Source organism: Sus scrofa, chromosome 4, assembly GCF_000003025.6.
Source record: "Sus scrofa isolate TJ Tabasco breed Duroc chromosome 4, Sscrofa11.1, whole genome shotgun sequence".
NCBI lineage: Eukaryota > Metazoa > Chordata > Mammalia > Artiodactyla > Suidae > Sus > Sus scrofa.
This window is the reverse complement of record NC_010446.5, coordinates 59,537,092-59,550,000: the sequence shown is the minus strand read 5'-3', so window position 1 is coordinate 59,550,000 and position 12,909 is coordinate 59,537,092. Positions and strand designations below refer to the sequence as shown.

The 12,909-nt window shown below is 38.9% G+C and overlaps 1 protein-coding gene across 5 annotated transcripts in view; it reads left to right on the top strand.

The window, feature by feature from the left end:
* Positions 1-12,909, top strand: part of ZFHX4 (zinc finger homeobox 4) — a 196,712-nt gene that overhangs the window by 30,913 nt on the left and 152,890 nt on the right. For 4 of the 5 annotated variants that reach the window (XM_021089177.1, XM_021089179.1, XM_021089180.1 and 1 more), the window contains exons 2-3: positions 1-335; positions 1,210-1,712. The exon at positions 1-335 is cut by the window's left edge and continues 2,301 nt beyond it. In XM_021089177.1, the coding sequence (XP_020944836.1) occupies positions 1-335; positions 1,210-1,712 (838 nt within the window). The remainder of the gene's footprint in view (positions 336-1,209; positions 1,713-12,909) is intronic. The other variant, XM_021089181.1, reaches the window with a different exon arrangement.

The window sequence follows — 12,909 nt, the reverse complement described above, 5'->3', positions numbered from 1 at the left end:
CTGCGGGACACCCTCCCCGTCCAAACCCAAGCAGAAGCCCACCTGGAGGTGCGAGGTGTGCGATTACGAAACCAACGTCGCCAGGAACCTGCGCATTCATATGACTAGTGAAAAGCACATGCATAACATGATGCTTTTGCAGCAGAACATGAAGCAGATCCAGCATAACCTGCACCTGGGCCTCGCCCCGGCCGAGGCAGAGCTCTATCAGTACTACCTAGCCCAGAACATAGGCCTGACCGGAATGAAGCTCGAGAACCCCGGCGACCCGCAGCTGATGCTCAATCCCTTCCAGCTGGACCCGGCGACAGCAGCCGCTCTGGCACCGGGACTTGGTCAGTATTTACTGCTTTTCTGCCCTGCCGTTAGTTTCTAATCACATCTTGATTTGGCGTGATGCACCCAGATAAAGTGGTGAATGCCAACAGATTGGGGACAGTTTTACTACCAGGGACTTTCTCTTGAAGCTGGATAATCAAACCATTTGGGCTTTACTTCAAATCTGAATTAACTTCAGAGAGGAAGGAGGGAAGGGATCAAGGGCAGCTGAAGAGGAGTTAGCAAACTTTGTCTCCCTTCAGTAGGTTGACAAAATAACGCTAATTTGCATTAATTACCTGCCATCCTTAGTGATACCTCATGAGGTTTATAGCTTCCATTTTGGCAACTGTGCCCTAACCTATCAAACTTGAGCTTCAAAAGGGTATGCCATTAGTTTTCATTAAATATTTTTTGCAAAACATTTTAATGTCTGTGACTGAAGATAATTAAGCTAACAGTAATACCATTACCTTATCCCAGATATTTGGCAGTAGATTACAGGCACACATCCAGTATTAGCCAAATCTCATCAAGCTCTCAGACAAATTGCGAAATAACAATTAGTGCTCATGGAAGTTTATCATCTAGGCGCTTAGGTTGCAAGCACGTGACTGTTTTGTTATGGTATTGATCAGCTTTCCTGCCCTCGAAAATACAAATTTCAGAATGACATCATGCCCAGTAGGAGTAATTAAAGCTATCTGATGAGGGAATTTAGAAGTTGAAAGGGATGATTGTAATTGATCCTGATTCAATCCTATTACAGCTTTTTATAGTGTAAGCTCTAGAGAAAGCACATTCCTTGTCAAGACTTTATTTTACAGATTCCTTTGTGTGTGCTGTGTTTTCTAGTCTCTATTTTTCCTTTTAATTTTTCTTTTCCTGTAGTAAATAATGAGCTGCCGCCTGAAATCCGGCTTGCCAGTGGTCAGCTAATGGGTGATGACCTGTCCCTCCTTACTGCAGGAGAGCTGTCACCTTATATCAGTGACCCAGCGCTGAAGCTATTCCAGTGTGCTGTTTGCAACAAATTCACCTCTGACAGCCTGGAGGCCCTAAGCGTGCATGTGAGCAGTGAGCGCTCTCTCCCTGAAGAGGAATGGAGGGCTGTAATTGGAGATATCTACCAGTGCAAGCTCTGTAACTACAACACTCAGCTCAAAGCCAACTTCCAGCTCCACTGCAAGACTGATAAACATATGCAGAAATATCAACTGGTGGCTCACATTAAAGAAGGGGGCAAAAGCAATGAGTGGAGGCTGAAGTGCATTGCCATTGGCAACCCCGTGCACCTAAAATGTAACGCCTGTGACTACTACACCAACAGTGTGGATAAATTACGCTTGCATACCACCAATCACAGGCACGAGGCGGCCCTGAAGCTCTACAAGGTAAGCAGTGACATCCATTTCCGTGGGCGCTGAGTAGAGGAGGGAATTAACTGTTTCTGAGCTTGGAGCAGAAATCTGTAAATGAAGGGGGAGAGAGAGAGAGAGAGAAAAGGGTAAGATCCACAGTTTCAGCTTTACAGGACAAAAAAACATAGCCTATTGAAATAGATGGAATTGGAGAATTTACTTAAAAGATTTGCCCCGTGTCCTTTTTACACCTCTCTCAGTGGGTCTGATTACTGGTTGCCCTGACATAAATAACACTTTTCTGTTTTCATATAGAAAATAGTACTTTTAAACCTCTTTTATTGATTGATCGAAAACAACAATAACAACATAGCATCAGTCTTGGCTAAGTGTTAGTGGTTCTAGAGAGCAGGGGACAAAAACAGTGCTACCTTGTGAGTCCATCATCTTTTGTCTGGTGACAAACAATGATGATCCAAACATCATGTGTGATGTTTTTGTTTTTGCTTTTTTTCCTATAAGTTCCTAGTGGTATTGAGTAAATACCCTGTCCCTTAGTATCGGTTGAAAGTCTTCTACTTCACTCTGTTGTTATTTTGCCTGACTTTCCAGTAGTCCTCCCCCACTCCCCACTGCCTGCATGGGTGTGGCACAGGTAAAATGTTCATTAAATGGCAAATAGAGTCTTTATATTAGGAGGCAAAAAAACTATGCAGATGTAATGAACACGTGCAAAGGATGAACATCATTTGTTACCTACTTTGTCTTCCCTTTCTCTGAACCCTAATTACTGGTTAATTTATTTTCTGCAGTTTGTTTACTGGATTGGCTTGATTGTCTTGGTTCATGTACAAATGTAACAGATTCATTTCTATGATGAATAACTTGGTAACTTATTAAAAACTTCTTTTGTCTAGAGGATATTAAAATTCAGGAAATATTGCAAACCATTAGTCATTGTAACAAGCTCTAAATATGATTACAAAATCCATTTTGCAAGTGTTATCTATTGATTTATACTAGAAATCAGTGATAACTATACTATCAGGAATCAACCAGGGATTATAATACCTCCGGTTCTTCTCATATTCTTTCCAACTGTAAACAGACCACGAAAAGAGCAGACTGTGGCTATCTCAGGTGCTGGAATATTTATTTGGGTTGGCCTGCCACTGTTTGTTTGGGCTGTTTCTTGAAGTTCAAATGCTGGATTGATGTACTGAGCTGTGAAAACCTGAAGACTTGGTGTGAGAATTTGTAACATTGTTTCTGTGATATCTGCTCTCTGTGGATCAATAATGAAAGCATTAGATTTGGGTTACACAGTTTTAGGGGAGTACAGGCCCTAATGTAAAATGGAAAGCTTCTAAGTTGATGGTATTGAAAATATAATATAACAGATTAATTGTATGATAATTCATAGCGTTTGCAGCAACAGTTGACAGCCGTTCAATTGTCAACTTTTCTTCTGTTGATACCTGACCTATTAAAACTTTTAGAATACCGAGGAGAAAAAAAAAAGAAAAAAAACATTGTTTGTATAAATAATAGATCTCGACCCTGGGAGCTATATAGAATATTCATGAACTGTGTTTATATTCACGGAGCTCCTCTAACACTTTAAATTAACATGTCGTGAATAGAAGATATAAATGTACAGATTTTTCTGTTTTATTAATCTCCTGTGAGAAGCTTAAGAAGGGTAGAGCATTACTGTTTATTTTCTCAGGAAAGGTTATTTAATTTTATTGTTTGACGATTATTTACATGTGCGTATGTGTGTATGAAGTTTATCCATTCCTTCCACGAGCATAGATTGACCTGCCTCACTCTCTGCAGAGCAATTTGCTACATGCCAGGGGTGACCCTTGAAATTCCTTTTTGGGGAGAGTTGGATATTGTCTTTGAATGTATAACAACCAGATGAGATAAAACTTGCTTATAAAGAGGGTCTGAAAGCAGAGAGAGCTTTAGATCCCAGAACCAAAAGCTGTATTGTACCCTTACCTTAAAAATATTATGTCATATACACATTTACTTCTCCCAATCTTCTTCATCTGCTTCTCTCTTAAAAACCAAAGTGTCGTTGAGGTGTCTGGTCTAAAAATGGTCAGGCCAACAAATAAAGACACACTTTGAACAAACTTATCTTGAATTTAAAAAGATTGAAGAGAGAAATATTTGAGCCATTGAAACTTGGTATTGGGCAATTGAACTCTATTCTTTTGCATTAGGCTCCTTCACAGAGTATTCATTCTTTCTAGCAGGAACTAGGGAAAAAACCCTCCAGAAGAGCAATGTGTTGAGGGTGCCATCTCTAAACTGATTTACACAAACCGTGTGAGGCAGAGACAGAGGATGTTCAAGTGCCATAATGAGGATATTAGCAAGCTTGGTCGGCTTGTGTCGGCAAAATAAAATTGCTTCATAAGTAACATTAATTGCTTTTAAATGAGACCCTAACAAATTGGCCTAGGCCTGGAAAAAAGAAATGATGGCTTCTAATATGGCTAAAATATGAAAATTAGACTTAAAATAGTGTCTGAGTTAATGACTAGACAATAATCGCCTATATAAAATTCATTTTCATTAGGAGTTTAATTTACATCATTTTGCATCGTGAATTATTCAGACTTTAAGGGAAAGTGACAAGTAGCAGTTAAAAGACAAATACAGAGCTGGGAGAAAACAGCTCTTCTCCTCATTGACAACAGATTGATTCCTGACACTCTATGCGTGGTGATGTGTCAGGGCGATTTGAATAGGCCACTTTACCTCTTGCATTGTCATCCTGAAGCAGTATTACCTCAAAGAAGTGTGTGTCCTTATTCGAGTTTAAGGAGGTTAAAGGTTAAAGGTTAGGGGGTAGCTTAAAAGCATCATCTGCCTGGCTGCTTAACTCGAAACTGATCAATTTAATGAAAATCTGTTTTACAGATGTTGTTTTAATGTATTTGACAGGATTTAGGCAGCTTTAACATTAGACGTATGCTAGTAAAAATTATTTCTTTATTTGACCAGAACAACACCTTTCCTTTCATGTTTAAGGTAGAAGGCTTGTGGGTTATGGTATTTTGGCAAAGAACCCAGAGGCAGAATGTGTTGATGATCTTTCCATGTGGGCTCCAAAAAAGAATACCTTTATGTCTATTGCTAACGATGACTGCAAAAACAAACAAAGCCGCATTCGTTTTTTTGGCAGTGTTATTTTCCTTAGAATTTTTTTAAAAAGGAATTTTGTTTTATTAAGAAAAGCTTACTCATTTCTTCAAGCAGACTTCTCTGAAGCTCTAAAGTACTATTCAATTTTGAATTTTCTCCCTCCAGAAATTTTAATGGTGAAACAAATTTGGGCTAGGAAATTCAAACGAAAAAATAAAACCGAAGATTGCCCTTAATCTTCTTTTTTAATGTCTGGAAAGTATATTTTAAGTGAGATTAAAAAGTACTGAGTGCATCGATAGCTGTAGTCAGTGTTGCAAGCTAAAGCGTGTGTGTGTATAATGTCAAAACAGTGTTTCTCAGCTAACCACGTTATTAGATTTGATTATATTTTTCTCATTTCACGCCTTTGCATCTTCTACAAATTTGTGTCAGTTGATACTCACATAATGAGTCTTCAATATATATCTATAGGATGAATAATGGACCCATGCATAAACTGAGAAATACATTAAAAAAAACTTTACTTCCAACCCTTAGCTAAAGAAAAAAAAAAAAAATGCATCACAGTGGGGTCTACCCCTAAATGATCTCAATCTTTTTCTAAAGTGTCCAGAAAAAGAGAATGAAAACCACTTAGTGCTACACATTCAGACTGAGGGAGAACAAGTAAAACTTTGACAATATTTCAGATTTACATTTTACCTTATTCTTGCCTTAGAATGGTCAAGAGAGTTCCCTGGTGGTCTAGTGGTTAGGATTCGGCAGTTTCACCTCTGTGGCCCAGGTTGAATCCCCAGTCTGAGAACTGAGATCCCAGGTGGAGCCACTACATGCTTCAGCCAAAAAAAAAAAAAAAAATAGCTGAGATTTTTCTGGCCAGCTGATTGGTTGACCACCGTCCTATGCAGGGCATGCAAATTCACTCTTCACGCTTGTGCTCCAGCTGCTTTTATAATATATGTATATTTAAGTGAGGTGTTCATAGCTTTGCTGGTTCAAAGTCAAAAGCTTAATTATACTAGCTTTTTTTTTTTTCCTTTCTGCATGTGCTAGTTTTGAAGGAGATGAGTCTGTCTGAATTCCATAAGGCTGTTTTCATATTTGGATTTCAGATTGGCTGAGGGCAGTGAGTGAATCTCTCATCTCCATGGTGAGCAAAGGAAGACACATGGGATTTAGTCCTAGGTAACTTTTAGTGTAACATTTCCCCAAGGAACATTTTTGGAGTTTTCTCATTATCCACGTTATGGATGAAAGAATCCGGGTTAAGAACTAAAATCAAGGTGTGGGGGAGGGTCACAGAAGAGAATGCGAGAAACCACATTGGTCAAAGTATGTGGCAAGGAAACAAAAAATGGAATAATTAGCTTCACCTGCCTTTTTTGCTTTATTTATTTTTTTAGTGGCAGGAAATAATAACCCGATCAGGTTGGAATTAACAAAGAATCACAGGCATTTTCATTTCAATAGGCCCGAGTCCAACTTTGCAATTTAAAATCAAATATACCAGATATGTACCATTTCAATTATTGAACTGTCATTGTCCCCGTGTGATGGTAAAAGAGGTCAGGAGATTGTGTGGTACCCATTTGCATAAAAGTCATTGTGCAAAAGGAAATTGGAATATGTGTGTGGATCTGAAAAACCAAAACAGGTTTTTCTTAATCTTATTCTAGTCATTTGTTTAGATGAAGAAAGCTGTTTTCAGAGATAAACAAAAGTTATTCTTTTCTGTTGCTAAACATTAACCTGAATATGGAAATTTTTGAACTTTTTGTATTAGTTTCAGATTTCTGTTCCTTTCAAGGTTGAAATGCAGTGTGAAATTTAATTCCAGGTGCCAGATTTACTTTGCAAAAAAGTAATCACGATTCAAATTATTCTGTTGTATTCTCATATAAAAAGACAAGGCAGAGATTGAAAAAACAGTTTCTGTGGTAGAACAATACATGCTTGCGTAATACTTATAACTAATAAATACACAGATCAAGCAGAGATCAGCTGGTTAGCTAACAGCAACTAATAAATCACTGGTGTTTTCAGATCGCAGTGTAATTGGCCAGCCCAATCTACTACGTCTCCTTCTGTTTTTAAGCTTGACATTTGCTGAAGCACAGCGTGTGTTAGAACTCAACTACTCCAGCACAAATGTGGACATTCTCACTGCATTCACATGGTGAGAAATATACATTACATTGTGAGCTGAGAAGCCTCTTTGTATTCCAGTAGGAAAAAAATGGTCAAAAATTTCTACCTTTCCAGGTACATAATATACACATTATATACATCGCATATGCATTATCATAAATACATATATAACACATAAGTGCATAATATACATACATATACATTATATAATACATACACATATAATACATGCATGTGTGCATACTTATGTAATACCATACATATACATAATATATACATGCATAATATATAAATTACATGCATATAATATAATATATACATATATATATACCTAATACATGCATATGTTCATACATATGTAATAACATCATAATATACATAATACATATATATATTATGTGCACATAATATATATACATATATACAAGATATATATAATGTATCTGAAGCGATATATAGATATATCTCTATGTAGATAGATATAGATGCATACATACATGCTAATCTCTAGAAGGATTACTTTAGACCAGGTATTAGCAACTTATTACATCCATGTCAGGATAGATAAAATGGTTTTTAGTGTGCAATTGTTAACAAACCCCAACTCAATTTAGAGAAAGCAAAGCGTGTCACGGGAACCCTCCTGTTTTATTTTTCACACGTCTTTCCTTAACTAGTGCTACCCTCTGCCTGCACGTCAGGCACACACCGTTAGACTCTTTTCCCTTTTGCTGAAGTCCTTGCATTTTCTCCTACCTATATCTTCTCTGTATTGCAAGATTGCCCAGCTAATTCCCCCAAGAAAACTAGCATTCCTGTAATTAAGGGGGAGAGGAGCCTTTTCACAAGAGCAGAGTAGTGCGCGCATTCAAGGGTATAAATGACTGGCAGGTCTTTCCCAGGGTGCTTTTGGTTTTACAGGGACTACTTCATCTGCATGAATTTCTGATGTGTGAGGGGAGAGGGCAACAGTTACATCAACGATGGAGACGTGGTAGGGCCGTGCCCCACCTTAAGAGCTTCCTTCACTTCCTTACACATATGCGCACACATACACACACTTCTACCCTCTGGCACTGCCGTTCACTTCACTTCAGGACCATGTCCACTCATACCTTAGGATTTATGTTACCCTTTTGGTGTAACTTGTGCTCATTCCATCTCATGTGAAGCGTAGGTACCGTTGGATTTAACCCAAAGCAGTAAATCCCTCATTCCTGAGACAACAGAAATCAACATGCCCTCCTTGCATATTCCTCTGGCTTCTGAGTAACAGTCCCCTTCGGTGGAGCTGGTGTAAGATCGCTGCAATGTTCAGATGGGTGCTGAGATGCCATGCCATAAGGCGGCCAGAGTCATATGTTAAGCAGGCCTCCCGCTGCTGAAAGGGTCTTGGCCCGGGGTGGAGTGAGGAGGAGCTGGCATGTGCATAATGACGGCGGTTCTGCTTCCAGAACATCTGGCCTGCCTGAGTTCTACTGGAAATGCTTTACCAAGTTTGCTTTGAGTCTGAGCCTCTGCTCAGGCTGAGTTCAATTAGACGTGGAGATTTGTTCATTATTCAGATAATTCAAGCCTTCAAAGGCACTTCCCTCCCCCACCCCAAAATTGTCAGTGTACTTTGAGAGAGCTTACGATGATGTGATTTATTCAAAAGAAGAACAACCATGGAGGCGCAGCCCCCAAGAACCCATTAGGAAACATCTTCACAGATTCTGCAGCCTAGAAGGAATGTGGTGATTGATGTTCTGTTTGCAGAACACCCAAATGACATCCAAGTTTACTTTTAATAAATACAGAAACATTCCTTGAGCACTTAACTTTGGGTCAGGTTTTAAAATGTCCCTGTTTATGGAGGTTCTGTCCCATTAATATGAAAGGATACAAACCATCTAAGGTGATGCTTCCTCACTCACTCGGTTCTTCCAGTGTGGCAGGGACATTCATCAAATGAAGCATTGAATCCATATACTAGCCCTCAAAAGCTCCCTTTTTTTTTTTTTTTTTTTTTTCAACAAGGGTTAGTCAAAAGACCAAGTGTGTCTGCTTTCTTGGGTCATCAGTAGATGTAGAACAATGTCACGTGCAAGTCTTGGCTGACTTTTATTGCTTTCCTGCATTGCAAGACTTTGTCAATCAGTTTCAGGCAACAGTTATGGTGGGATTTCAAAGTGAAAGAGAGCTTTTCTATCAGTTGGACCATTAATGTTCTCTAAATATGAGAGTGGCACTAAGGATGCATTGCCTAGAAACAAAGAAGAAAGCCATTTACTAAACAATGCAAAATGTGTCAGATTACAACTTTAGTTAATTCCCTTCTGGATCCAGGATGCTACTTTAGTTTGCGCTTTGAGAATCTTTCTGAGTTCAGTCTACAATGCTGTTGGTCAGAATTCTGCTTGAAGGTAAATTATTGTCATGACAGTTCTGTTACTATCACAGATAATAACAATTTTATGTGGCGACATTTCATTTCACTCATTTTTATAATATTGTATTAATATTTTAGGCTTCCTATTTATTTTTGTTATGGCTGCACCTATGCATATGGAAGTTCCTGGGCCAGGGATTGAATCTGAGCTGCCCCTTTGATCTTTGCTGCAGCTGAGGCAACACCAAGATCCTTTAACCCCCTGTGCCAACCGAGTGATGGTGCCCATGCTGCTGCAGTGACTAGAGCTGCTGCAGTCAAGATTCTTAACCCAATGCGCCAGACTGGGGACTCCTAGTTTTCCTGTTTTTAAGGAAAACTACTTTTGCAGCTTTAAATATAATACTTATGTATATAAAATATGTACATGTAAATAGAAATATGTGTTGAGACCTTACTCTCAATACTTTATTGGCACAGATTTTCCTAAAGCCTTCTGTCATTGGAAATATTAGAAAGCATAGAATATACACTTCTGTCTCCTTGACGCTTAAGGAATAAAAGTTAGGGTTATATTTTCTTTCTTTTTTTCTTTCTTCCTTTTTGTTTTTTTAGGGCCACACCTGTGGCCTATGCAGGTTCCCAGGCTAGGAATTGAATCAGAGCTGTAGACACCGGCCTACACTACAGCCACAACAACACCAGATCCGAGCCACATCTGTGACCTACACCACAGCTTATGGCAATGCTGGATCCTTAACCCACTGAGCGAGGCCTGGGATCGAACCCACGTTCTTATGGATCCTAATCAGATTTGTTTCCACTGAGCCATGGCAAGAACTCTGATATATTTTCTGATTAACTGGTTTTTAAGGAGTAGTGTAGAGGAAGGCTGGGGTTGAAGAATTTTTGTCCCTGGATATCTGCTGATAAAATGAGTGGAATGCAGGGCTGAGGATATAAAGACATGAGCTACTACTGTATTGCTTAATTCCTATTTGGGAGGAAAGCTTTACACGTTTTAAAGTACTGAATTTTTTGTCCATGATTGTTTGTCAAGAAGAGCCTTATTTATTGATGGAGTTGGCAGTCAACTGTCTCTACATGATTTGCGAGCTAATGGGAAGACTCTTACCCCAAGTACCCTTCTTCTGATGCCAGATTGTCTGTTGTCAGTGAAACCATATTAATAATTGACTTATCCATTTATCACCTCTTAAAACGGTACCAGTTGTTGAACAGAGAACATACTGAAAACAATCGTAATGAGTTAAACATCTCATGTGCATTATTTCATTCAATTTTCAGTTTTATGTTATTGTTCCCATTTTGACATCTAAGGAAATTGAGATTTAGAGCAAAATTTCTTGTTCAAGTCCTCACAGAGAGTAAGCATCCATGCTGAGTTTCTCACCCTGGCCTCTTCTCAACCCAAGCCCTTGTCTCCAGCATGAGGCTTGGCTAAGGAACGTGTTTTGCTATGCTTGAGGATAAGAAGAGCGGGGATTGGAAAAGTAGGAAAAGGGCTGGGAGCTGCAGAGGCAAATAACAGTTTTGTCGAGGGTGAGTTATCTTGGAGCCTACTTCTTATTCCTTCAAGTTACAGATTCCCTTAAAGATGTGGCAGGTGCGATGTAACATAAAAGCTGGAGAATGTAGGAATGCAGTCAACTGGAATGATGAACTTACACACCTGTTGGGGCATCTCCAAGCTGCAGGGAGATACTGCTGGTTACAGTTGCTACCTGACTGTTTCCTGTCACAACAGAATCCTTTCACTTTAAAGAAACTTCCTTTTACTGGCATTTTGGGGTGTTTGGTATATTAAATAGAAAGAACTAATAGAATATTTATCACTTCTAGTGCCTGAGCTCTCAGTGCTTGCAAGTTAAGCACCTTTGAAAGCTGCATTAATTCATTCAGGTCACCAGGGTACTTCAGCAGTAATGTACTAAATGGTACCCTGCTGACCTGAAGGGGGGAATGTGCCTCCCTAAGCATTTAACTTCCTACCCAGTATCAAGTAAAGCACAGGCTACTTCCTTCCAGAACCTGAGTCTCTTTTTCCCTTTTTCCTGCAAACTCCTGGAGGAAATCTTAGTTATTTGCTTCCTATCCAGCATTTTTTTTAAAAAAATCTTGTTTTGAATTATTATTATTATTTCTTAACTTTTCTCTTTCACTTCTTACTTTGATCCATTTTAGTGCCAATGTTCCAGGGAATTTTCTTTCCACCATATGTTTCTACTGCACTCCCTTCCTCTCTCTCTCCATCTCGAAAGTTTTCTAATGACTCCAGTGAAATGGCCCAAATCTTTTTTGGACCGTTTGCTTTGACTTTACTTAGATATGCTTGCCTCCCTAAATCTGGCAACCAATCCTGCAGAAATTCTCTGCTATTGACACTACTGCGGTCGACTGCATTCATTAACGGAATATTCTTTTAATGGAAAGCAAGAATAGTCTTAGCTCCCAAATGACAGACGTATTAGCCATAGAGAAGCTCCCAACGCCAACAGTGAGTGTGTGTAAAGTATGTGAGGACACTTTAATAATCATGAGGGGCAGCATCTTTCAAAGACTTTAAGTACGTCTATTCCTTTGACAGGCCTGAAAAGAACCCCAGCCTAGGTCCTTAGGGCCTCAGGTTATTCATTGTTCAGTTGGAGGAAATTGGGGAGCAAGCCTAATGGCCATCACCTCTGGAAGATTGTAAGCTTACAAAGTATCTCCTTTAGGAGTTTCCGTCATGGCTCAGTGGAAATGAACCGGACTAGTATCCATGAGGATGCGGGTTGGATCCCTGGCCTTGCTCAGTGGGTTAAGGATCCTGCGTTGCTGTAGCTGTGGTGTAGGCTGGCAGCTGCAGCTCTGATTTGACCCCTAGCCTGGGAACCTCCATATGCCATGGGTGTGGCCCTAAAAAGCAAAAGCAAAAAAAAAAAAAAAAAAAAAGAAAAGTATCTTCTTTAAACTCAACATATATTCAGTACTTACCACTAACACAGTAGGTGACACCAGATGTGCTAGAGGGGGACAACAGTTCCCAAATTTACACCAAATGAAGAGCTTTGTTTTCTTGAAATAAGATTAACGTATTAAAATAGCAATTATGTAAACAGTGGACTATAACTCTCAGAATTGATTTTATTTGGTAACTTTACATTACACAATACTTGGGAAAGGAGAAAACTCTCCTCTCTCCTACTTACTATATGATAACTCTCACTACTTTTTCAACAGAAACCCCTCAACATCTTTTGAGAAGTAATTTGACTGAAAGCAAGTTCTGGTGTGTTTTATTTTTTTATTATCCAATTAAGTAATTAAAAAACACATTTGGATGCAACAATTATACTGAGATTTTCCATGATGACTATTTCCTGAGAAAATTACTCCCCAAGCTCATAAACAAATTCCTTAAAAATAGATCCAAGGGGAGTTCATAAATAACTTTTTCCAAGGAAATAAAATCTTTGGCTCTCTTTATTCCTTAAATATTAGCAAAATTAAGATGGCCCTTATAAACAATTATTCAGTGTTTAG